This window comes from Leptodactylus fuscus, chromosome 11, assembly GCF_031893055.1.
Source record: "Leptodactylus fuscus isolate aLepFus1 chromosome 11, aLepFus1.hap2, whole genome shotgun sequence".
Lineage (NCBI taxonomy): Eukaryota > Metazoa > Chordata > Amphibia > Anura > Leptodactylidae > Leptodactylus > Leptodactylus fuscus.
Genome location: NC_134275.1, coordinates 86,556,969 through 86,580,571, shown reverse-complemented (window position 1 = coordinate 86,580,571; position 23,603 = coordinate 86,556,969). Strand labels below are relative to the sequence as shown.

General features: G+C 44.0%; 1 protein-coding gene across 1 annotated transcript; it reads right to left on the bottom strand.

The window, feature by feature from the left end:
- Nucleotides 1-5,560: 5,560 nt before the first annotated feature.
- On the bottom strand, nt 5,561-22,971 carry LOC142185387 (cytochrome P450 2G1-like). The gene is made up of 9 exons (XM_075260807.1): nt 22,795-22,971; nt 20,583-20,745; nt 20,341-20,490; nt 15,047-15,207; nt 12,576-12,752; nt 10,382-10,517; nt 8,532-8,719; nt 7,195-7,336; nt 5,561-5,745 (listed from the first exon to the last, which is right to left on the bottom strand). Exons 1-9 carry the CDS (start codon nt 22,969-22,971, stop codon nt 5,561-5,563), a joined length of 1,479 nt encoding a protein of 492 aa, XP_075116908.1.
- Nucleotides 22,972-23,603: the final 632 nt, after the last annotated feature.

Sequence of the window (23,603 nt, the reverse complement as noted above, 5' to 3'; positions counted from 1 at the left end):
CAAAGTGAAGGAGATTCAGGTTACTCCCATCCACACATTGCCCTTTTCCTCTGGCGTGTGCACCGTTAACCTGGGAAGCGCGGCATCCCCACCAACTGATCCCCATATTTTGCACAACTTCAAGCGGACCCTGCTTGGGAATGAGCGGAGTTGACGCTGATACTTACCTGACCCATTACTGTATGGAAATATTTGTATCGTACCACTGACACTACGCGTTAAGAGTCTGAAGAAGGTATCTGCAAATACCGAAAAACGTTTTACTCCAACTCTCCTACTATCACGAGTGTGAATAAAAAGGAAAACTCACTGGCACAACCCAAGTGTGACGTTCACTTTTTGCCTAACCGTGAGGAGTGGACGCTTCACTATAAAAGAAAGGTCCCGCCGCACGCTTCTATGGACTGTAACCGGACCACCTGCACCATTGGAGAAAGGGGGGTACGCACCCAAATGTGAATCCAGGGTGAGTTAGGGATAGTTTGGGGTTTATTGTTCATTCAAAGTGGAAACCATTGTAAAATCTCCCTTGAACTGTTCTTACTATTCTGTGTATTTTGCTCGTCCTTCTTCCTGTTTTTTTCCTTTAACCCTTAAGTACTATCATGGTGTCTATCATATTGATATGTCTATGGCAGTGGTGTATGATGGACACTATGATAGGACTTAATGATTAACTTGCCATTATTATCCTGTAGTAGTGACCACCACGTGTGGGTTCAATTCTGGTTGTGGAGCCCAAACCACCTGCCTTGCTCTCGGTTCACAATTGGACAGTGAAGGGATGGGCAGGGACTCCCAGTAACATGGATCACTATGATAATAGGAGTCTCCTGAGCAGACGCAGAACATACACTCACCGGCCACTTTATTAGGTACACCATGCTAGTAACGGGTTGGACCCCCTTTTGCCTTCAGAACTGCCTCAATTCTTCGTGGCATAGATACAACAAGGTGCTGGAAGCATTCCTCAGAGATTTTGCTCCATATTGACATGATGGCGGCATCACACAGTTGCAGTCGCAGATTTGTCGGCTGCACATCCATGATGCGAATCTCCCGTTCCACCACATCCCAAAGATGCTCCTCTATTGGATTGAGATCTGGTGACTGTGGAGGCCATTGGAGTACAGTGAACTCATTGTCATGTTCAAGAAACCAGTCTGAGATGATTCCAGCTTTATGACATGGCATTGCATTATCCTGCTGAAAGTAGCCATCAGATGTTGGGTACATTGTGGTCATAAAGGGATGGACATGCTCAGCAACAATACTCAGGTAGGCTTTGGCGTTGCAACGATGCTCAATTGGTACCAAGGGGCCCAAAGAGTGCCAAGAAAATATTCCCCACACCATGACACCACCACCACCAGCCTGAACCGTTACCGATACAAGGCAGGATGGATCCATGCTTTCATGTTGTTGACGCCAAATTCTGACCCTACCATCCGAATGGCGCAGCAGAAATCGAGACTCATCAGACCAGGCAACGTTTTTCCAATCTTCAATTGTCCAATTTCGATGAGCTTGTGCAAATTGTAGCCTCAGTTTCCTGTTCTTAGCTGAAAGGAGTGGCACCCGCTGTGGTCTTCTGCTGCTGTAGCCCATCTGCCTCAAAGTTGGACGTACTGTGCGGCGTTCAGAGATGCTCTTCTGGCTACCTTGGTTGTAACGGGTGGCTATTTGAGTCACTGTTGCCTTTCTATCAGCTCGAACCAGTCTGGCCATTCTCCTCTGACCTCTGGCATCAACAACGCATTTCCGCCCACAGAACTGCCGCTCACTGGATGTTTTTTCTTTTTCGGACCATTCTCTGTAAACCCTAGAGATGGTTGTGCGTGAAAATCCCAGTAGATCAGCAGTTTCTGAAATACTCAGACCAGCCCTTCTGGCACCAACAACCATGCCACGTTCAAAGGCACTCAAATCACCTTTCTTCCCCATACTGATGCTCGGTTTGAACTGCAGGAGATTGTCTTGACCATGTCTACATGCCTAAATGCACTGAGTTGCCGCCATGTGATTGGCTGATTAGAAATTAAGTGTTAACGAGCAGTTGGACAGGTGTACCTAATAAAGTGGCCGGTGAGTGTATTTTCCAGTCTAGGTTGCATTGTGTGAATGGGGCCTTGAATCTTTTGATTAAGAATCTCCCTGTGGAGGAAACTGCCTTAAATAGCCCACAGGGGCAGATGTTTCGCTGGGAAAGGTCATAAAGGGCCAGCGCACCCTACAGACAAGTACTGAAGTGCAGGTGATTGTCTATACAATGATGGTAATCTCACGTTTGAAGCTGTAGAGGATGGTGAGATAAGGAGATGCTAAAAAAATTTGATAGGACGCCATGTACGAGGGTAGTCTGAAAAGTTTCCGACCTCCACATGTAGATGGCATCACTCGACAATCGAAGTTGGGGAATGTGTTTGCGCATGCGTTGCAATGTACTCACAAAAATTTCAGCCATTTTGCACCAGCGTTTTTTCTTTGACAGTCGTTGTAGTGAGGTCGATGTGAGTGATTTTGTGAAAATGGATAAAATCGAATATCGAGCAGCCATTAGATTTCTGTTTTTGAAAGGCAATACGCCTCCGCAAATTAAAGACGAGTTGGACGCTGTGTACGGGGACTCTGCACCATCATGTACCACCGTCAAATGAAGAGCGTTGAATGAAGGTTAGAGAGATAGCAGAGGCCATGAGCAGATCGAAAGAACATGTCTGGCACATAATGGTTGAAAATTTAGGGATGAGAAAGCTGACCACGTGCCAGGTGCCGCGATTGCTCACTCTGGACCAAAAACTTGCTCGGATGAACATTTGCAAAGCTCTGTTGGAGCAGTTTAGTCCACTGTTTTGGCTGTGTTTTTGTATTTGGGGTGTAATGGTGTATCCAAGTTTCATCCGCAGTAATTAATTGACACAAAAACTCTGATTTATTGCTCCTAAACTGCGCCAACAGAGGTGGTACACTACACCACAACCACTGTCAAAGAAAAAACGCTGGTGCAAAATGCTGAAATTTTTGTGAGTACATTGCAACGCATGCGCGAACACATTCCCCAACTTTGGTTGATGAGTGTTGCCAACTACATGTGGAGGTTGGAAACTTGTTCGACTACCCTCGTATGAAGCATCGTACAGTCAGAGAACAGACTGCCCAGCAAGACCCTGTAGATATATCAAATTTTCATGAAAACTCAGATCCCCTTTAGTGTTTGCTTTTTTTTCTCCTCACTTGCCTTTGGAATGGTGAATCCTCTGAATGTGGTGTCTCGGATGACAGTATGAGGGACGTTCAATGGGATGACATCACTGAACCTCTGTATCTCATGGATGACGGCGTCTACATAGGACATCTTACTCCGATCCTCAATGCTCAGATTTCGGTTGTGTCCAATCACTGTATCGATCTCCTTATGTAACTTCTCTAGAGTAAGCATCATGGTCATTATCATCATCATCATCGTCACCATCATGGTCATTGTCGTCATCATCATCGTCACCATCATGGTCATTGTCATCTCATTTCATGTATTTGGTGATTCTATACACAACATACAGTATACTATAAAATGTATATACTGTACATACAGCGTTTCCTTATCTGAGAAGAGTTAATTATTGGCCACATGTCCTGGTCCGCTCTTCTAGTACGGTGAGTTGAGGTTATGTTAGGATAGAATACCAGCGCATGCACATTGCTTCTATTTACCTTGTATCTCGGGGTGTTTGATAAGGATGAGGAATCCATGTGGTGGTGGTCTCTGACTGTCTCTGTCCCAGCAAAGAACAAGTTCATGACGTTCAGCAGTAAATTTCTGATGTTGAATTCAGAAGCGGGCTTTTCATTTCAAGTTGACATGGAGGAATCTGCCACATATCTGGGATTGGATTCCACTCTGTAATCCGTCCTGAATCTCCCTCCCCATTGCTTTCAACGGGATTGCAGCAGGATGCTAAAAGAAAATCTGTGTCCTGCTCAACCTTGCTGCAGATTCCATGGCTTGGGAGTCGCTGCCAATTCGGCCCATTCACATGGAAACCTTCTGCTTGTACTCGTATATTGTGCCTATGATGTCATCAGTGACCTCTCACATCCACAGACCCTCCTGATTGGCTGGGAAACTGCTCCTAAAATGCATTATAAAGAAACCCAGGTCATGTGATCCTTTCTCTGTATGTCTCACCGATTTAATAAGATGGCATCAATTTTAGAGTATTCTCATCGATTTGGCTAAATCCTAAACTTTTGAAAAATTCAGTTTGAATTAGTTACAAATCAATTCTGTAACCTCTGAGAGAAGAATAAACCCTTCATATGCAAAGAATTTGGATAGAATGGAGAGAACCCATGAAACACACGAAACCATGGCCAGGAGATGGAACCAGAGAGATCACGATCTGTGAAAGAGGGAGCTCGATGTCAGGAAATTCTACTGGATTATACTCTGGAGCTTCTTCAGACCCCCAAGTATAAAAAACAGAGATTCGAGGGAAGAGAGGAAACAAACACGGATACCTTCCCTCTCCTGGGCTCCCTTGTAGTCCTCTTCAGTTGTCCTCTGGTCTCTCCGGGTTTCTTGAGGGAGGTCACAGGCACATCAAAGTATCCTGATGTCTGCCAGCCGCACGTGTCCACGAAGGATCAATCACAAGACTCAGCAATCCCTTACGGCCAATGACATCATCTAGGAGGCTGGAATAGAGCGGAAGTCGACCAAAGAGAACCATGATGGAGCACTGGACGTCTTAAGAGAGTTCCAGGGAAGGTGAGGTAGGTGAATATCAGGGTTTACTATGTTTCCACACCTCTCCTGAGCCTAAGGTAATTATACTTTGGGGTCTGAGGAGACAACTTTGGATCAAAACAAAACTTACAGATGAACCTCATGAATATTTACTAAAGGATTCTCTCAAGATTGACCATCTTGAATCTTTCCATGTCTACGTCGGGGAACCCAGTGACTGTGTTTCATATTGCAGACTGTCAAGGAGTTTGCTAGTAGAATGAATTGTTTCATGAGAAATTGGAGCTAAGGTAAAGATGATCTGTATGTGCAGTGTGAGGGGATCAACTGCTGGAAGAACCTGCCGAGTATTGTATGAACAGCTTGTACGGAATCAGAGTAACCACTGGACACGTGATAGCGCCACCTAGAAGGATTTATTTAGCTTTACAGGTAAATATGTTGTGTTTTTGGATAATGAAAATCAGACCATTATACATTATATGTTATTATATATGACATATCCACCATTATACATTATATGTTATTATATATGACATATCCACCATTATACATTATATGTTATTATATATATGACATATCCACCATTATACATTATATGTTATTATATATATGACATATCTACCATTATACATTATATGTTATTATATATGTGACATATCTACCATTATACATTATATGTTCTCCACAGGACATTACACATGTGATACACTGAACAATCTGTGACTTTTGGTTATTCCATTACTTCACCCTTGTGACTCATCGATCTTCTCCAAAGATCACATAACTGACGCATATCCTCTCCATCCAAAATTACATTCGAGGGATGAAAGACATTTGGTAAAATTTGGGAACATTTGCAAAGCCAGTCATCAAGGGTTTAATGTCGTTGTCTGTGAACTCTCTCTCTGGACGTAATCTGAAGCGCTGTAAGATGGTTGTTAGGAAAATGAATAGCTCCATCTTGGCCAAACCTTCTCCGAGACATATCCGCTTCCCTAATGAGAGAGAAACTCATTAGCTACAAATTACATTGGGCTGATTTAATGCCACCATGATGTTGCCCCATTGGTGATCCTTGGAAGTTTGATGTCAGCCTGAGACCAGAAGTGGATGCTACAACTTCGCATGTCATGTGTGAGCAGCCATCTGGTACAGGGTGACCTCCATGTAATATAGACCAGTGGTTCTTAGCTGACACGTGTACCCCTGGATCTGCATAATGTTTCCCTGGGGTAAACCTACTGCAAGATGAGAAATGTTGACATCAAGTGTACAGTGCGTGTCTCCTGGAGGCTGCACCTTCAATATAACGGCTTGTTGAAGCCTGGGAGAACAAGGAAGAAGACTCTATAGAGTAACTCTGGTTCGCGGAGTAAACTTTTGGATGAACTCCTAAAAAACTGAGACAAGATGGTAGAGAACAACCAACATCGTATACTGCACCTGTCCCAACAGTTAACCTTTCTGGACCCTGGGGGTGAAGTGAAACTCTGTTGTGCTGATACCTTGCCAACATGGTCTAATGTCGCTGTAGATGATATTTGGTGGTCTGATGGTCCTTTACTGGACACTCTGCTCTCATTACTGCCCTTGTTTTCATCATTTGAGGCAGTATCATCTCTTGCTATGAGGACGCATCTTCACTTATAATATTTAAGATGCAACCAGCAACGTGTTTATTCCACTGTAGACACTGACACTAACGTTGCAGAAAGCAGTACCTGGCGTGAACTGAGCACGAGACCTTTGAACAGGATCCTGAAAGGACTCACCACACCAGGTCTAGTGCATACTATAGACAGCATTGTGGTGACAGTGTATCTGATACTTGTAGGACGTTTTTATGGCTTAGCAAACCAACATTTCTGCTAAATGAAGTACTTTGTCTTAGCTGTCACTATAGGAAGAAATATTCTTGGAATTCCCTCGTGTTTCCTCCATGTCAGCTCTCCTCCGGATATAACATGCAATTTCCAGTAACTTATCTGAGTTCAGATCATCATTTGTCGGCCACCGTATGTTTTTAGGAATTTGTGAAAGATTTTTATCTAAGTCTTCAATATAAGTTATGATTTATAATTTAATTTCAGTATATTCATATCTAATAAAGAGCTATTCTTTACACACATTACCCTCTCTGGACAGAAGTGGAAGACACAATGAACATTTGCAACACCAACAATAGACTTAAGGATACTGTGAGATGGCTGTGGCTAGAACCGCACAATCTAGTCACACCTATGGCAGCCCCAGCAAAACTCTTAATCTGAGTGAAGTGGAGAAATGTTCATACCCCTAATAGGGATCAGTGGCAAAGAATCACCAAGTCTGTAGAATGGAGGAACTGGTGTAATGGGGCACTAAGAACTCCAGTTTATTAGAAACCATCCAGTCAGTGATAAGTTTGGCTTATGTAGACAAAGTGATTTACATTCTGTTAATACCTGCAGAAAACGGCATGTAGGACTCGTTCTTCTTAAAACATCCCTTGTTGTCTAAGAAATTGTTGGGATCAAACTTGTCGGGGCGGGAAAGCTTTGTGGGGTCTTGATGAACCGTACACAGCAATGGATAGATGTCTGTACCCTAGACACACGAAGGATGGAAAATACTCTTATGGTAAAATGACTTCTATTGTATCATCTGTAACCCAGGTTAGTGCAGGTGATGGATTCCCCAGGTCACCGACTAAGGGGCTGCTCAATGGATTAACCCACCACAATATGAGGACACACAACTTCTACCTAATGTGTTGGCCGCCATTATAAGTATACACATGTAGGGGTTGTCCAGGAGTTTTTAGTTTATGGTTTATCCTTAGTGAAGGCTACAAATATCTGATGGGTGTAGTGCACAGACGCTGGTGACCATGTTCTGAGGCTCGTACTATACACAGTACCGGGCACAGAGCCAGAAACAGATGGCCAGACCCCAATACTTCAGCTTAGCCTCCATTGAAGTCAGTACTTGCACCAGCCACTATACAGGGACCAGAGTGACACGTTACTGGTGGTACGGAAGCAGTAGTCCAGTAGTCAGCTAAGGCAGAGGAGGCTGGGGACAGCACATGGATGGCCTGCAGGGGGTGGATACAGTTGCAGTCCAGAAGCAGGTACGTAAAGACCGGGTAATAGTCTGTTGTATATCAGGAGCTAAAATGAGGCTATAGCGCGCTTGCGGCCAGCAAAGGGGAAGTTCTAAGGAACTGAAGAAGACTAACACAACCAGGAAGTGTCAGGGTCACATATATATATATATATATATATATATATATATTTATATAAGCAATCCAATCAGGGTAAACTAAGGGTAAGTTCTAATCCTTAGAAACCAATGATGAGCCTCGCCAGTAGGTTAAACACAATAATCCAGCAGACAACTATTCAATCAGCTGAATAGCTCAGCAAACAAGGAGACACAGAACAAGGCACCAGGACGCAGGCTCAAAGCCTGACAAGGAGCCAACAGCTTCTAGCACCGTGTTGTGTATAGTGCAAACGTTGGCCTCGTACAACCCTTTACTGATCAGATGTTTATGCCCTAGGATAGGCTATAAATAAAAAATTCCTGGAGAATCCTGTTAAAGAGGTTGTAAGAAATAAGAAATGTTCTCCATGTATACAGAAGCAGGGCCAGTTGTTCATGGTTTGTATCTGGCTTTGAAGGTTGGCCGCCTTCACGTCAAAGAGACAGATCTGCGATACCAGACACATCTCTTGTGCAAGAGAATTGTGAGTTTATAGAGCGGTTTCCCTGGTTTACCAGTTTTTCCTTCTCCTACCTTAGGAATAGTGAATCCCTTGAAGGTAACATCTCTGGTTGTTAAATGAGGAAGATTCATGGGGATAATATCAGCGAATCTCTGGATCTCATGGATTACAGCATCTGTATATGGCATTTGGCTGCGGTCCTCGATGTTTGGGATGCGGCCGTCACCAATCACACGGTCTATTTCCTCATGCACTTTAGCTGGGAAAGAAATATTGGGGGAAATAATAAACAATTATTAAACTCTAATTAGAGGGCAGTTCCAGTTCCTTTTTTACCCCTCTCCCCCAACAAAACATAAAATAATAAACACTGTATACTCACCTCTCCGTTCAGCCCGGGCTCCAGTGCAGTCTCCATTTAGGTTCCCCGTCTTTATTTACCTTCTACTTGCCCACAAGTGCGTCAGCCAATCAGAGACTGAGCATTGAGGCTCATTTGAACACAAAATCACTGCTCATCCACTGATTGGCTGATGTGATCCTGTGTGGGTCAAAGGTGACAAAGAGTACGGATAAAGATGAAAATTAACCCTTCAATGGAAAAAATAGCAGTTTCACTGCTATGAATTTCACTCTAATTTATGGTTTAAGTAATTTATTAGTATATACTATGTAACTTATATGTTTAACAGTCTGAACCACTTCAGAGAGAGTGCTGAGAGATGGTACAACCCAGCAGAAAGAATTCTTGGAAGGGTTGGAATCATAGAGGTAGTGTGGAGTGTTTAGAAGAAACTAAGCCAAAGCCTGAGGGTAAAAATAAGACCAGAGGTTTGTGTGACTTCAGACAAGCCACAAATCCAAATATTGTTGTGGTGGTTTTCAATATGGTCAATAAGTGACATTAGTTATCGGTGTTGAGTGCTAGCGGTTGCAGAAGATACCTGAAGAGATTGTATGAAAGCCAGCACTGAGAACTGGAACAATGACAGATTGTATACTCTCTGTTTTAGAGAAGCTATGGTAAGCATGGAACCTCTAATTCTGTGGCATATGGTGGATGAAGTAACATTTTCATCAGAAGTGGGGTCTGCATCTTGGAGGACACAGAGTGTCTTGCTACAAGTTCCTTTTGGGTTAGGGGCAGGAAAAGGGACATTTTAGTGGGGGATCTTGAGCCCTAATCGGAGTCTCTCCATATCGGTGGCTTAGGTGGTCTGCTGTGTTGTGTGGTTGCAGGGTCCACTGAAGTATAGCAGTGGTTGGATGGTGCCTCCGAGCTTGTGTCACTGTTGGTAGATTACCGCTGCTTCCTGAGAGCGAGGAAGACATTAGGGATAGTCACGTAGAAAGCCTTTTTATATCTGGTTTTGCTCATTGTTTGTGCAGAAAACACTGAATGTCATGGGCCAGGAACGGAGCACGAGGTAAATATGTCCAGGCGCCAGGATGTCAGGCCAAGCTGCCCTACAGTAACTTTTTGACCCTTCATTAAGTGTATAATTTGCCAGGTCACCTTGCTGTTTGGGGTTCCACAAGGTTTAGTTTTAGGCCACTTCTTCTTCTTCTTCTTCTTCTTCTTCTTCTAGTTTTTATACTTGTTTACGTTAAACAATTCTATAATTTTAACTACAAAAGTGTAATAAGGAGAAAAAGAGGGGAGTAGGACCCTGACTTATTATTAAGGACATCCCAGCTTTTTTCCAGTGCCCCAACATGAAAAACTACATTATTAGAGCTAAAGTAACTTATCTGACAAGATAGAAGCAAATTGTTACATGGACAGGCTGATAAAATGAATACAATCTATGTAACACGTCATGTTATTTGCACTCGTGCCGCAGATAATGTCATCTCTTACTGACTAGATCCTTCTAACAAGAGGTTATTACCCGGGGTGGATTTCTGGTGTCTTACTGACCTTGTATATCGGGGTATTTCATAAGTAACATAAATCCATGTCTTAGAGTGCTGCTGACTGTTTCCGTCCCGGCAAAAAATAAGTTGAGAATCGTCATTATCATGTTATTCTTGTCAAAGTTAGGATTGTCTTGTTCCTGTAGACACAATTTATAGGATTATGATTTAAAGGGATGTTCCATTTTGAAGTTACACTTTTAAGATGTATCTGACCAAGTTAAAGACATAAGAATATACATTTCTAAAAGTAAATTTCTAAAGTAGTTCCCAGATATCCCACCCCTATAGCCACTTACAACAATAGGACATGGACACAATTTATTTTATGGGCTTGGCTTTAGTTTTTGATAAATTATTCCCAACAACTATCGGATCATAAGTATTTTCTTTTGCATTACCCAGTGGTACCCAATGCATTACCCGACACCTACAAAATGCAATACAATAATTTGATAGAAAGCAAGGTATATCAAAATATAATGATATTAATGATGATGAGGGGGAAGGAAAGGAAGAGGCGGGATGGTGGATGAGTTTGTGATGGGGTTGAGGAAGGGGGAGGGGGGAAAATACAGAGGGGAGTAGATAGGTCAGGAGGGATCGGGGTGGGAGGGACATCAGAAATAGAATGTGATACATATTCAGCAATCAATAGTAACAGTGTTCCAGTAGTCATTGTAGTGTAGGCTCAGCAGCAAGATGCAAAGGGTTCCATTGAGTAATAGTCAAATCAGTAATTAACAACTAACAATATAGTATCAGTGGTAACCACAAATATCAGTGCAGAATTAGCACTCATAGCCTGACCATGTCACCCATTTATCCCATAAACTCTTAAAGGCAGGGGTATTACCCAATGTACACGATAACAAATGTTCTATAATGCAGTTAAAGGTGACTGCTCTTGTGATTTCAGGAAGGTCCGGGCTTTTCTATAGTTGGTCTATCTTAGATCTGGTGACAGTCAGTACAGGGAAAATGATACATTGATCGTCAAGGGGTAATGCATCAATGCCTAGGGAAAGCAAAGCTACATGCGGCTCCCAGGGGAACGGATACTAGACTATAGTACACAGTAGCTTATAAGTTTGTGTCCAGAGTCGCGTGAGCCGAGGGCATGACCACCATATATGCAGAAGAGAACCAGTTTCCATATTACATCTCCAGCAGGGTTTAGAGACCCCGGTGAAAATAAGTGCTAGTCTAGTCAGAGTATAATACCATCTATACGTCAATTTTCTGGATGACTCCAGATGATCAATGCAATGAGATACCCTTGAAGGTAAAGAGAATACCTCAGTCCATAGAACGTTTGTGATTGCATTCCCATTTAGATCTAATACAAAGTTGTAGCGGGGAGGAGTGGTCGCTAATGGCTTTATAAGCATAACAGATTCCCTTAGTCCTTCTAGAAGAGTTATAAAAATACAAGGTTCAGATTGAAAGGAGTTTTAGCTCAGATTGAATGGTCACTTGAAAGTCAGCAAACAAAGCTTTCATAGCTGCTTCAGAGATAGGCCTGGAGGAATCACCGAGATCTGGGCCTGGGGAGGACTGAGGGGTAATGCCAAAGACGCAAGATGTAGCTGGCAAGGATAGAGCCTCTACTGGTGTTGATATAGGATAGGCAGGGCTGGATGAGGAGGAAAGTCTGCTGAGGCTGGAGAAGCTGGACTGCTAGCTGAGGATGGCAACAGAGTGACTGCATCGGGAGTATAGTGTAAGTTACTCATGGGATCTTGCTTCAGGTTGGCCGGCAAGTCCCTCTGTACTGTGGATAAAGATGTATGGGGCCATCTTGGAGAGAAACAGACATGGCCGTGGGAAAGAACTTCAGCAGTTTCAGCAGGCTTGTATTTTTACTGCTGTGAACCATTGCAGTCGTGGCCGATTCTGCGAGGTTCTATGGCTAAAATCTGCCAGGTAGGGTGTGTTTGAGCCAGTGTGTGGTGCTGGAATGAGAAGTGGACAGCAGATCTCCAAGACTCCGTGTGCCACAGGTCAAACCCCCGACCCAAACCCTTCTCTACCACTATGTCCCCATTAGATTTATTAATAAGATGGACTTTAAGGAGGCCGAGCCTACAGTCAGCTATTGTATTGGGAAAGGCCATTGGACTCTAACCCAACCATATACAGGTAGGCCCACCAACCACTTACACTTATTACCCCTCCCCTAATCCTCATTCACTTACCTGCTGCTGTTTTATAAGAAAGCAGTCAATGTAATCTCTGGGTGAGTTTGGATCAAATGACTTCTCATTCATCTTGATTCGCGTCTCAATGAAATCGGTGAGTTTACGCAAGCTTTTGTTGATTCTCTGGTGGGGTCCTGGTACATAGTGCATGACTGAGGGCAGCATATCCTTCATCTGGAATAAGAGATACACATTACTCATTGTAAGTAATAGTAGTAATACTAACCTAGTAACTAATATACTGGGAAAGCAAAAGATCCATGTCTGACATGTGGGCAGGACAGAAGGACCAATCACTCAGGTGTTGTCACTGCCAAACTACCTCCAATGTCTTCCAGACACTTACAGGACCAAGACATGGGAGATATAAAGTGGCAAAGTACCTTATAAACCAATAGGAAAGCTTTATTAGTGCGTGTCAGAGGTGATAACGTGACTTTAAGCCGGAGGCTCATAAAAGATTTTGTGAAGAAGGAGTTTGTGATCTTTTTTACTTATTACATAATTTTGAAACATATGCAAAAATACACATAAACAGTCATGGCCGTAAGTGTTGGAACCCCTGAATTTTTTTTTTCCAAAAAATGAACTATTTGTTATGAATCTAGTAGACACACCTGGAATCCAGATGGAAAAAGCCAGGCGCAGTCAGGTATAGCAAAGTTGTAGTCCAGGGTGCAGCTTGAAGGTGATAATAGTGAAGAGTAGAACAGTCTGGGAAAGGCAGTTCTGAGGAGCAGGAGACTGGAACAAGTCCCAATACTCAAGCAACAGTGGTCACTGGTGCTATACTAGCAAAATACACCAGGATTCTGACATTATTCCCTCCTCATCAGCCTCTGGATGAAGCTTGGCATGGGTTTTTCTGGATAACTTTGCTGAAATTCCTTAAGCAATTGGATAGCATTGATGTAGGTTACAGGTTCCCACGAATTGTTCCTGGGGGCCATACCCCTGCCATTTTATTAGGTATTGTAGACAAGTTCTATATATCCTAGAAGCCATTATTTTTTTGACATTGTAATCGTCTTATCCATCCACTACAACTGGATCGAGGGGAGGCAAGTTATGTTCTGGAAATGGATTTGGAATAACCGGTTTCAGAAGTGATACATGAAACACAGTATGTACCCTCATTGTCTTGGGAATTTTTATGAGAATGGCTACTGCATTTACCTGTCCAATAACCTTGAAAGGCCCAATGAATTGTTTACCTATTTTTGCTGAAGGTACGTGAAGTTTCAAACTCTTCATAGAAAGTCACTAGGGTTGAGTGATCGGGATGGGAAAAGATTGGATCCCGATCAGCGATCGAGTAAATTTCACGATCGCGATCGGATTCCGATCCCACCTAAAAATGATCAGGAACGGAATTTCCGATCCCGATCGCTCAATCCTTACCTGTGCAGAACCACTGCTGCTCCCAGGAGCTCCCGGCCGTTGTTCCCTGTCTTCTCCTCTGTCATTCACACGCCGGCAGAGCACCGTACGCACCCCGCCTCTCTAGGCTAGTGTTACAGATGCTGGGAGAAGGCATGGCTTGTTGTGGCTTAGGAGAGTGTGGGGAGTGAGGGGAGACGTGAGTGATGCACATGTGTAATTGCAATAATTGCAATAATTTTCTGGGGGAAATACTTATTGTAATCACAATACATTTTCTAAAAGCAGTTTCAGGGGGTGCCAACACTTACAGCCATGACTGTATACGGTGACATTCTTACACAAATATATACATACATTCAGACACATATATGCACACTGACTTTCATATACTATGAAAATGAAAAATGCCCGGCGCCCCAATGAATGTCCAAGATCAGGATAAATAGCTCAGTGTCAGCTCCTACCCGGACACCTACCCAGAGGGCGGTGAGAGACAATAGAAATAGAAAAACAAAAAAACGGGATGGAACGGGAGCTCCACTGGATGGAATCCAAGAAAACCAATAATTAAATAAATTAATATTCATTTACTGGTTCCAAAAACACAAGCAGAGGGTGGCTACGCGTTTCGATGCCGTAGCGGCGTCTTCCTCAGGCCAATATAGAATATTAATTTATTTAAATGTTGGTTTCCTTGGATTCCATTCAGTGGCGCTCCCATTCCATCCCGGTTCTTTGTTTTCTCTATTTTCATATACTATGATATACACACTTGTCAGCTTTACTCTATTTTTCTCTAAGAGTAGTTTGGATGCAACAAAACATGATTGTGCTAACCCACAGAGACTGGATCCATGGAAAAATATCTGCCCTCCTCTACCTTCCTCTGCCCTCCTCTGGGTCATTAAAGTTGGCCCCATCAAACACAGAAGTATGACTGATACCTCGGCATCTTCCAGTATTACTCGTACAGTAGTCTCATTTAGAGGGTGCTAAATCTGCTCAGAAACATTGCTTGTCTGAAGTGCAAATCCAATACCCAAAAGTTACATGATTTTCGTGTACAGAAATGTCTTGGCTCTTACCTGTCCCCATACACCACTCATATCCACAAATACAACATTGAACATGGTCAGAAGCTTCTGGAAGCTATCATTACTGTATTCAAAACGATTTCCAAACACAATGGTGCAAATTATATTTGAGACTCCCTGGACTAAAAATTTGGTTGGGTCGATGAATTGTTCTGTAAAAACACCATAGAAAAATCATTGTTAACTGGAGAAGATTCAATTTTTTTTCGAAAATGAAAAAGGGGACAGAAGAGACATAAAGAGGGATAAAGGTAGGAAAGAAGAAAAGAAGTGGGGGTGTGAGGAAGGAAGGAAATATCTTTTTTTTGGACTATAAAGCATACTTTTTTCCCAAAATTTATTTTTGTTACAAAAATGACATTCAGTTTACTAACTGGCTGTTAGGTACCTGTACACGACTTTGGTGAAACGGATAGCTGCTAACAGAAGTTAGTTTTAACTTTGGTTAGCTAACTGGAGATTTAACCTGCATTGGTGAAACCGGCCATTAGAGTTATTCAGTTTAGAGAAAAGACGTCTACATGGAGATCTAATAACAATGTACAAATACATGAACGGACAATACAAAGAACTTTCTATTGATCTAATTACGCCTAGACCAGTGACAAGGGGACGTCCTCTACACCTAGACCAGTGACAGTGACAAGGAGACGTCCTCTACACCTCAGCCAGTGACAAGGGGACGTCCTCTACACCTAGACCAGTGACAGTGACAAGGGGACGTCCTCTACACCTAGACCAGTGACAGTGACAAAGGGACATCCTCTACACCTAGACCAGTGACAGTGACAAGGGGATGTCCTCTACACCTAGACCAGTGACAGTGACAAGGGGATGTCCTCTACACCTAGACCAGTGACAGTGACAAGGAGACGTCCTCTACACCTAGACCAGTGACAGTGACAAAGGGACATCCTCTACACCTAGACCAGTGACAGTGACAAAGGGACATCCTCTATACCTAGACCAGTGACAGTGACAAGGAGACGTCCTCTACACCTAGACCAGTGACAGTGAAAAAGGGACATACTCTACACCTAGACCAGTGACAGTGACAAAGGGACATCCTCTACACCTAGACCGGTGAAAGTGACAAGGAGACGTCCTCTACACCTAGACCAGTGACAAGGGGACGTCCTCTACACCTAGACCAGTGACAGTGACAAGGGGACGTCCTCTACACCTAGACCAGTGACAGTGACAAGGAGACGTCCTCTACACCTAGACCAGTGACAGTGACAAAGGGACATCCTCTACACCTAGACCAGTGACAGTGACAAGGGGACATCCTCTACACCTAGACCAGTGACGGTGACAAGGGGACGTCCTCTACACCTAGGCCAGTGACAAGGGGACATCCTCTACACCTAGACCAGTGACTGTGACAAGGAGACGTCCTCTACACCTAGACCAGTGACTGTGACAAGGAGACATCCTCTACACCTAGACCAGTGACAGTGACAAGGAGACATCCTCTACACCTAGACCAGTGACAGTGACAAGGGGACGTCCTTTACACCTAGACCGGTGAAAAGGGGACGTCCTCTACACCTAGACCGGTGACAAGGGGACGTCCTCTACACCTAGACCAGTGACAGTGACAAGGAGACATCCTCTACACCTAGACCAGTGACAGTGACAAGGGGACGTCCTTTACACCTAGACCGGTGACAAGGGGACGTCCTCTACACCTCAGCCAGTGACAAGGGGACGTCCTCTACACCTAGACCAGTGACAGTGACAAGGGGACGTCCTCTACACCTAGACCAGTGACAGTGACAAAGGGACATCCTCTACACCTAGACCAGTGACAGTGACAAGGGGATGTCCTCTACACCTAGACCAGTGACAGTGACAAGGGGATGTCCTCTACACCTAGACCAGTGACAGTGACAAGGAGACGTCCTCTACACCTAGACCAGTGACAGTGACAAAGGGACATCCTCTACACCTAGACCAGTGACAGTGACAAAGGGACATCCTCTATACCTAGACCAGTGACAGTGACAAGGAGACGTCCTCTACACCTAGACCAGTGACAGTGAAAAAGGGACATACTCTACACCTAGACCAGTGACAGTGACAAAGGGACATCCTCTACACCTAGACCGGTGAAAGTGACAAGGAGACGTCCTCTACACCTAGACCAGTGACAAGGGGACGTCCTCTACACCTAGACCAGTGACAGTGACAAGGGGACGTCCTCTACACCTAGACCAGTGACAGTGACAAGGAGACGTCCTCTACACCTAGACCAGTGACAGTGACAAAGGGACATCCTCTACACCTAGACCAGTGACAGTGACAAGGGGACATCCTCTACACCTAGACCAGTGACGGTGACAAGGGGACGTCCTCTACACCTAGGCCAGTGACAAGGGGACATCCTCTACACCTAGACCAGTGACTGTGACAAGGAGACGTCCTCTACACCTAGACCAGTGACTGTGACAAGGAGACATCCTCTACACCTAGACCAGTGACAGTGACAAGGAGACATCCTCTACACCTAGACCAGTGACAGTGACAAGGGGACGTCCTTTACACCTAGACCGGTGAAAAGGGGACGTCCTCTACACCTAGACCGGTGACAAGGGGACGTCCTCTACACCTAGACCAGTGACAGTGACAAGGAGACATCCTCTACACCTAGACCAGTGACAGTGACAAGGGGACGTCCTTTACACCTAGACCGGTGACAAGGGGACGTCCTCTACACCTCAGCCAGTGACAAGGGGACGTCCTCTACACCTAGACCAGTGACAGTGACAAGGGGACGTCCTCTACACCTAGACCAGTGACAGTGACAAAGGGACATCCTCTACACCTAGACCAGTGACAGTGACAAGGGGATGTCCTCTACACCTAGACCAGTGACAGTGACAAGGAGACGTCCTCTACACCTAGACCAGTGACAGTGACAAAGGGACATCCTCTACACCTAGACCAGTGACAGTGACAAAGGGACATCCTCTATACCTAGACCAGTGACAGTGACAAGGAGACGTCCTCTACACCTAGACCAGTGACAGTGAAAAAGGGACATACTCTACACCTAGACCAGTGACAGTGACAAAGGGACATCCTCTACACCTAGACCGGTGAAAGTGACAAGGAGACGTCCTCTACACCTAGACCAGTGACAAGGGGACGTCCTCTACACCTAGACCAGTGACAGTGACAAAGGGACATCCTCTACACCTAGACCAGTGACAGTGACAAGGGGACGTCCTCTACACCTAGACCAGTGACAGTGACAAGGAGACGTCCTCTACACCTAGACCAGTGACAGTGACAAAGGGACATCCTCTACACCTAGACCAGTGACAGTGACAAGGGGACATCCTCTACACCTAGACCAGTGACAGTGACAAGGGGACGTCCTCTACACCTAGGCCAGTGACAAGGGGACATCCTCTACACCTAGACCAGTGACTGTGACAAGGAGACGTCCTCTACACCTAGACCAGTGACTGTGACAAGGAGACATCCTCTACACCTAGACCAGTGACAGTGACAAGGAGACATCCTCTACACCTAGACCAGTGACAGTGACAAGGGGACGTCCTTTACACCTAGACCGGTGAAAAGGGGACGTCCTCTACACCTAGACCGGTGACAAGGGGACGTCCTCTACACCTAGACCAGTGACAGTGACAAGGAGACATCCTCTACACCTAGACCAGTGACAGTGACAAGGGGACGTCCTTTACACCTAGACCGGTGACAAGGGGACGTCCTCTACACCTAGACCGGTGACAAGGGGACGTCCTCTACACCTAGACCAGTGACAGTGACAAGGAGACGTCCTCTACACCTAGACCAGTGACAGTGACAAGGGGAAGTCCTCTACACCTAGACCAGTGACAGTGACAAGGGGACGTCCTCTACACCTAGACCAGTGACAGTGACAAGGGGACGTCCTCTACACCTAGACCAGTGACAGTGACAAGGGGACGTTCACTACACCTAGACCAGTGACAGTGACAAGGGGACGTCCTCTACACCTAGACCAGTGACAGTGACAAGGAGACGTCCTCAACACCTAGACCTGTGACAGTGACAAGGGGACGTCCTCTACACCTAGACCGGTGACAGTGACAAGGGGACGTCCTCTACACCTAGACCAGTGACAGTGACAAGGGGACGTCCTCTACACCTAGACCGGTGACAGTGACAAGGAGACGTCCTCTACACCTAGACCGGTGACAGTGACAAGGAGACGTCCTCTACACCTAGACCAGTGACAGTGACAAGGGGACGTCCTCTACACCTAGACCGGTGACAGTGACAAGGAGACGTCCTCTACACCTAGACCGGTGACAGTGACAAGGGGACATCCTCTACACTTAGACCAGTGACAGTGACAAGGAGACGTCCTCTACACCTAGACCGGTGACAGTGACAAGGAGACGTCCTCTACACCTAGACCGGTGACAGTGACAAGGGGACATCCTCTACACCTAGATCAGTGACAGTGACAAGGAGACGTCCTCTACACCTAGACCGGTGACAGTGACAAGAGGATGTCCTCTACACCTAGACCAGTGACAGTGACAAGAGGACATCCTCTATGCCTAGACCAGTGACAGTGACCAGGAGACGTTCTCTACACCTAGAACGGTGACAGTGACAAGGGGACGTCCTCTACACCTAGACCGGTGACAGTGACAAGGGGACGTCCTCTACACCTAGACCGGTGACAGTGACAAGGGGACGTCTTCTACACCTAGACTGGTGATCTGTGACAAGGGGACATCTTCTACACCTAGACCGGTGACAGTGACAAGGGGAACATCCTCTACGTCTGGAGAAGAGAAAGTTTCACGGGCAACATAGAAGGGGATTCTTTATAGTAAGAACAGCAAGGTTATGGGACTCTTTGCCCCAGGAAGTGATGATGGTAGATTCATTGAGCAAGTATAAAGGGGGGCCTGGAAGTCCTTCTTGAACAGAAAAATATTAAAGGTTATGGGTTCTATATTATAAGGACACCTTGATCCTGTGTTTTATACTGATTGTCAGATTGGTGTTAAGAAGGAATTTTTTACCCCAATAATGGGACAATTGGCATGAGCCTCATGTTTTTTGGATTTTTTTTTGCCTTCCACTGAATCACCACTGTAGGGGACTATAAGCTTTATAAGTTGGACTTCATGGACTGTTGTCTTCATCCAGCCTCTTGTACTATGTGACTATACAGTAATTCTGTATAATATATACCATGTAATGAAGTCATACAATGCAATGATTGTTACCAGGCGTATTATTGATCACATACATACCTTTTTGTGATCTTATCTCTTCTACAAGAAATTGCGCCTCTTCTTGGATTCTTTCTTCAATGGTTTTCTTTCCCATGCCAAAATTTCTTAGAATTGTAATGGTAAATCTGCGAAGATCCCTCCATCTTTCTCCATTGCTAAAACCTTCCCCTGAAATAAAAATCATGACTTATTGTGTATTGTAATCCAGTGTGAACCTCTCCATGCATCGCTCTACATGTGCAGAATACTGACAAACTTACCATATCCTTTATGAAAATCATCCAAGGTAGGAAGTCTTCCACGAGCACCAAACTCTTCCGCTCGATCAATTAACGCTTCTTTGACAGTTTCGTAACCACACAGGACAACTACTGGATAGTGTCCAAAATACACAGTGTACACTGAGCCATATTTCTTACTGAACTGAAAAAGAAAAATATTCATTAGGAAATATTACAACATAGAAAATACATTATCATACTGTAATGGAATTGATAGTTGTGCAATTCCCTAGTGCTGCTACTGGAACAATGGAAGAAGGGAGACAGACAGTGAGTACTAAACATGACCCAGCCCCCGTCCCTACTTACTTGGCAGACCTACCCTAGGCGGCTGATGGCAACTTGGCGACAGTCCTTTCTCTGAATAAGTGTAACACAGAACAAGACAAACAACAAAGAAACAGTGAGCAAGCCAAAGGATCAGAAACAGTCAAGCAACACAGTACGGAATTGGAATCCAAGAGAATAGTTAAAGGGAAGCAGAGGTCAGAAGTCAGAATACAATAGCAGAAAGAGGAGTTTATCAGAGACACGGGACAGAGTCACAATAGCCAGCAAACTTGTGTGGGCTGATGACCTGTATATAAGAAGCTCCATCTGATTAAGCAATTATGTTGGCTTTGTAGTCCATCGTTGTGGTCCTATGACAGATCAGGTCAATGGACTTGAATGGTAGCAAGGTAAACTTAGCCTAACTTAAAATAGTGACCAAGCCCTACATAATGTGAAAGCTGTACTGCAGATGGTGTGAACTATGGATCTACTTTTGAGCTCTTTTCACTTGGATCCTTGGTCATTCTATTGTGACAGTTTAGGGAATATAATAATATGTTTATTGACTACCAGATAATTAACACAGATTTAACTGTCTCCCATGACCTCTGAGAAGTTCCATTAACCCGGATGCACAGATATCTGGAAAACCAGTACAAGGTGCAAGAACAGAAAATCCAGCATAGGAGGGATCTAAAAATGTTCTTTTATTATCAAAACATCACAAAGTCCATTTTATATCCCCATTTATGCACCAAGGCAGCCGGTCTACATGGTCCAGACTTGTATCTGCAATAGTCATCTGTGCAGTCTATATATAGTCTGATGAAACATAATTTCACTTTGTTTGGTAACTGCTGATCTTTCCCAGATGTGAGGTTGGACAAGATCTAAGACAAATGTCCTGTGTGTATGTAGATTGAGATAATTCTTTGTATGAAATGTTCTGTTTGGGTATGAATACATAATAATCTGTTAGCGGTTCTGGTTGGAAGTGAAGCCGAAAGGCACCATTCTCATTGGATGAAATATGTAGGAGATTTGTTCCATTTTTGAGTCACACATTTGATTCTTGTGTTTATTTGTCAACTTGTGAACTGTAAACCTAATGGTAGAGTATAGATAGATAGATAGATAGATAGATAGATAGATAGATAGATACTATTTACCCAAATTATGCTGTGTGGATGAGTAAACTGTGAGAACATTACATGTAGCCCACCAGTAGTCATCTTCCCACCAAAAATCTTTCAGGGATGTGTTTTATGTTCTGGATAAAGCTGGTGTTGTGCTCAGCCCTGGCTAAAGATGGGGATCCATTTATAGGATCTGCAGTTTTTAGCTTATACCTGTGTCTTAACATATCCTTAAAGCTGAGCAATTTCTCAAGAACTGAAACTCAGGGCCACATTATATGTAATATCTCCCTCTCTGCAGAGACCTGACATATATGGGGACAATGATATGGGATTGTTGCTCCAGAATATGGTAGACATCGGCTGAATTAGGGATCAGGTGATATCTCAGCTTCTTTATGTGTAGGATTAAGTATATGCTCAGATTATACTGGCCGCTGTGTGTATAGCTTACAGAGATGCCGCTAGTAATGTACAGGGGGATCAGATGGAATCCTGTTGTGTAAATCTACAATAAATAAGGATCACTGAAATAAAGCGCCCAATGCCAGTCTTCTGCTCCAAAAGCTAACAAGTCACTGCAAGCTTTACACTGATGTGGCTGAGCCTTGAAGTTATTGTCCAGTTTATGGCACCAGCCCTTAAAAAAGAGCTGAAGAACCTTCAAAGAAGGAAAACCAAAGTGATAAGAGGCAAATAATAGAAGATCTAATGTCTCAAAGATGGTTCTACATAATATTAGCAGTGAATCTATATTTTAGACGTTTCCCTTCAGAACTGACCTCCACCAAGGATTTGACCATCTCCCCTCTCTTAATGTGCAGGACATTTCCAAAAATCGGCAGCGGTGTTGGTCCCGGAGGCAGGTTACGTCTTCTGTATATGGCATTCCATGTGGAGTAGATGAACCATGAAAGGATCCCGAGCAGGACCAGCGATTCCAACCAGCTAAGAACCATCTCTCCTAACTATGAAGCCTATAATGATCCTCCAGCAGATCATCAGGCCGATATTAATCAGAAACCTCAGGTTAAATATCATTATCTGAGCTTGTTCTTTGTGTTAGAAATAATGAAAAAAAATTCTCCGCTTTGGTCATTGGTTGGCAGGTACTTGGAGGATTTGTATTTTAATACATTATGGGTTTGTGCCAAAGTGTGACAATAGTCTACCCAGCCTAATAATATGGCACCTGTGGACAGTAGATTAAAGACAACATGTAGTGAAATACTACAAATAGATCTTAAGAATGTTACAACAGATGGATCATGTTTTGTACAAGGTGGTTGAGGTTCTTTGTCTTTTAGAACATTCTGGCCAATTAGGTTTTACTTTCCTTCCAAAATATTGAATAAAAAGTGATCAAAACTTCAGATGTTAAGATAATCCTTTAATAGTCCCACTATGGGGAAATTCAGTGTGTTACAGCAGCCTGGATAACACAGTAATATATTCCAAGAAAGACACATACACGCTCATAGCAGATAGAAAAGATTAAACCTGCAAGAAAATGGTGAAAATGCAGCTTCTCCCTAATCCCTTCTCAATCTGATTTGTTTCCATTCTGAGTAAATGGTGTGGAATATGTGGC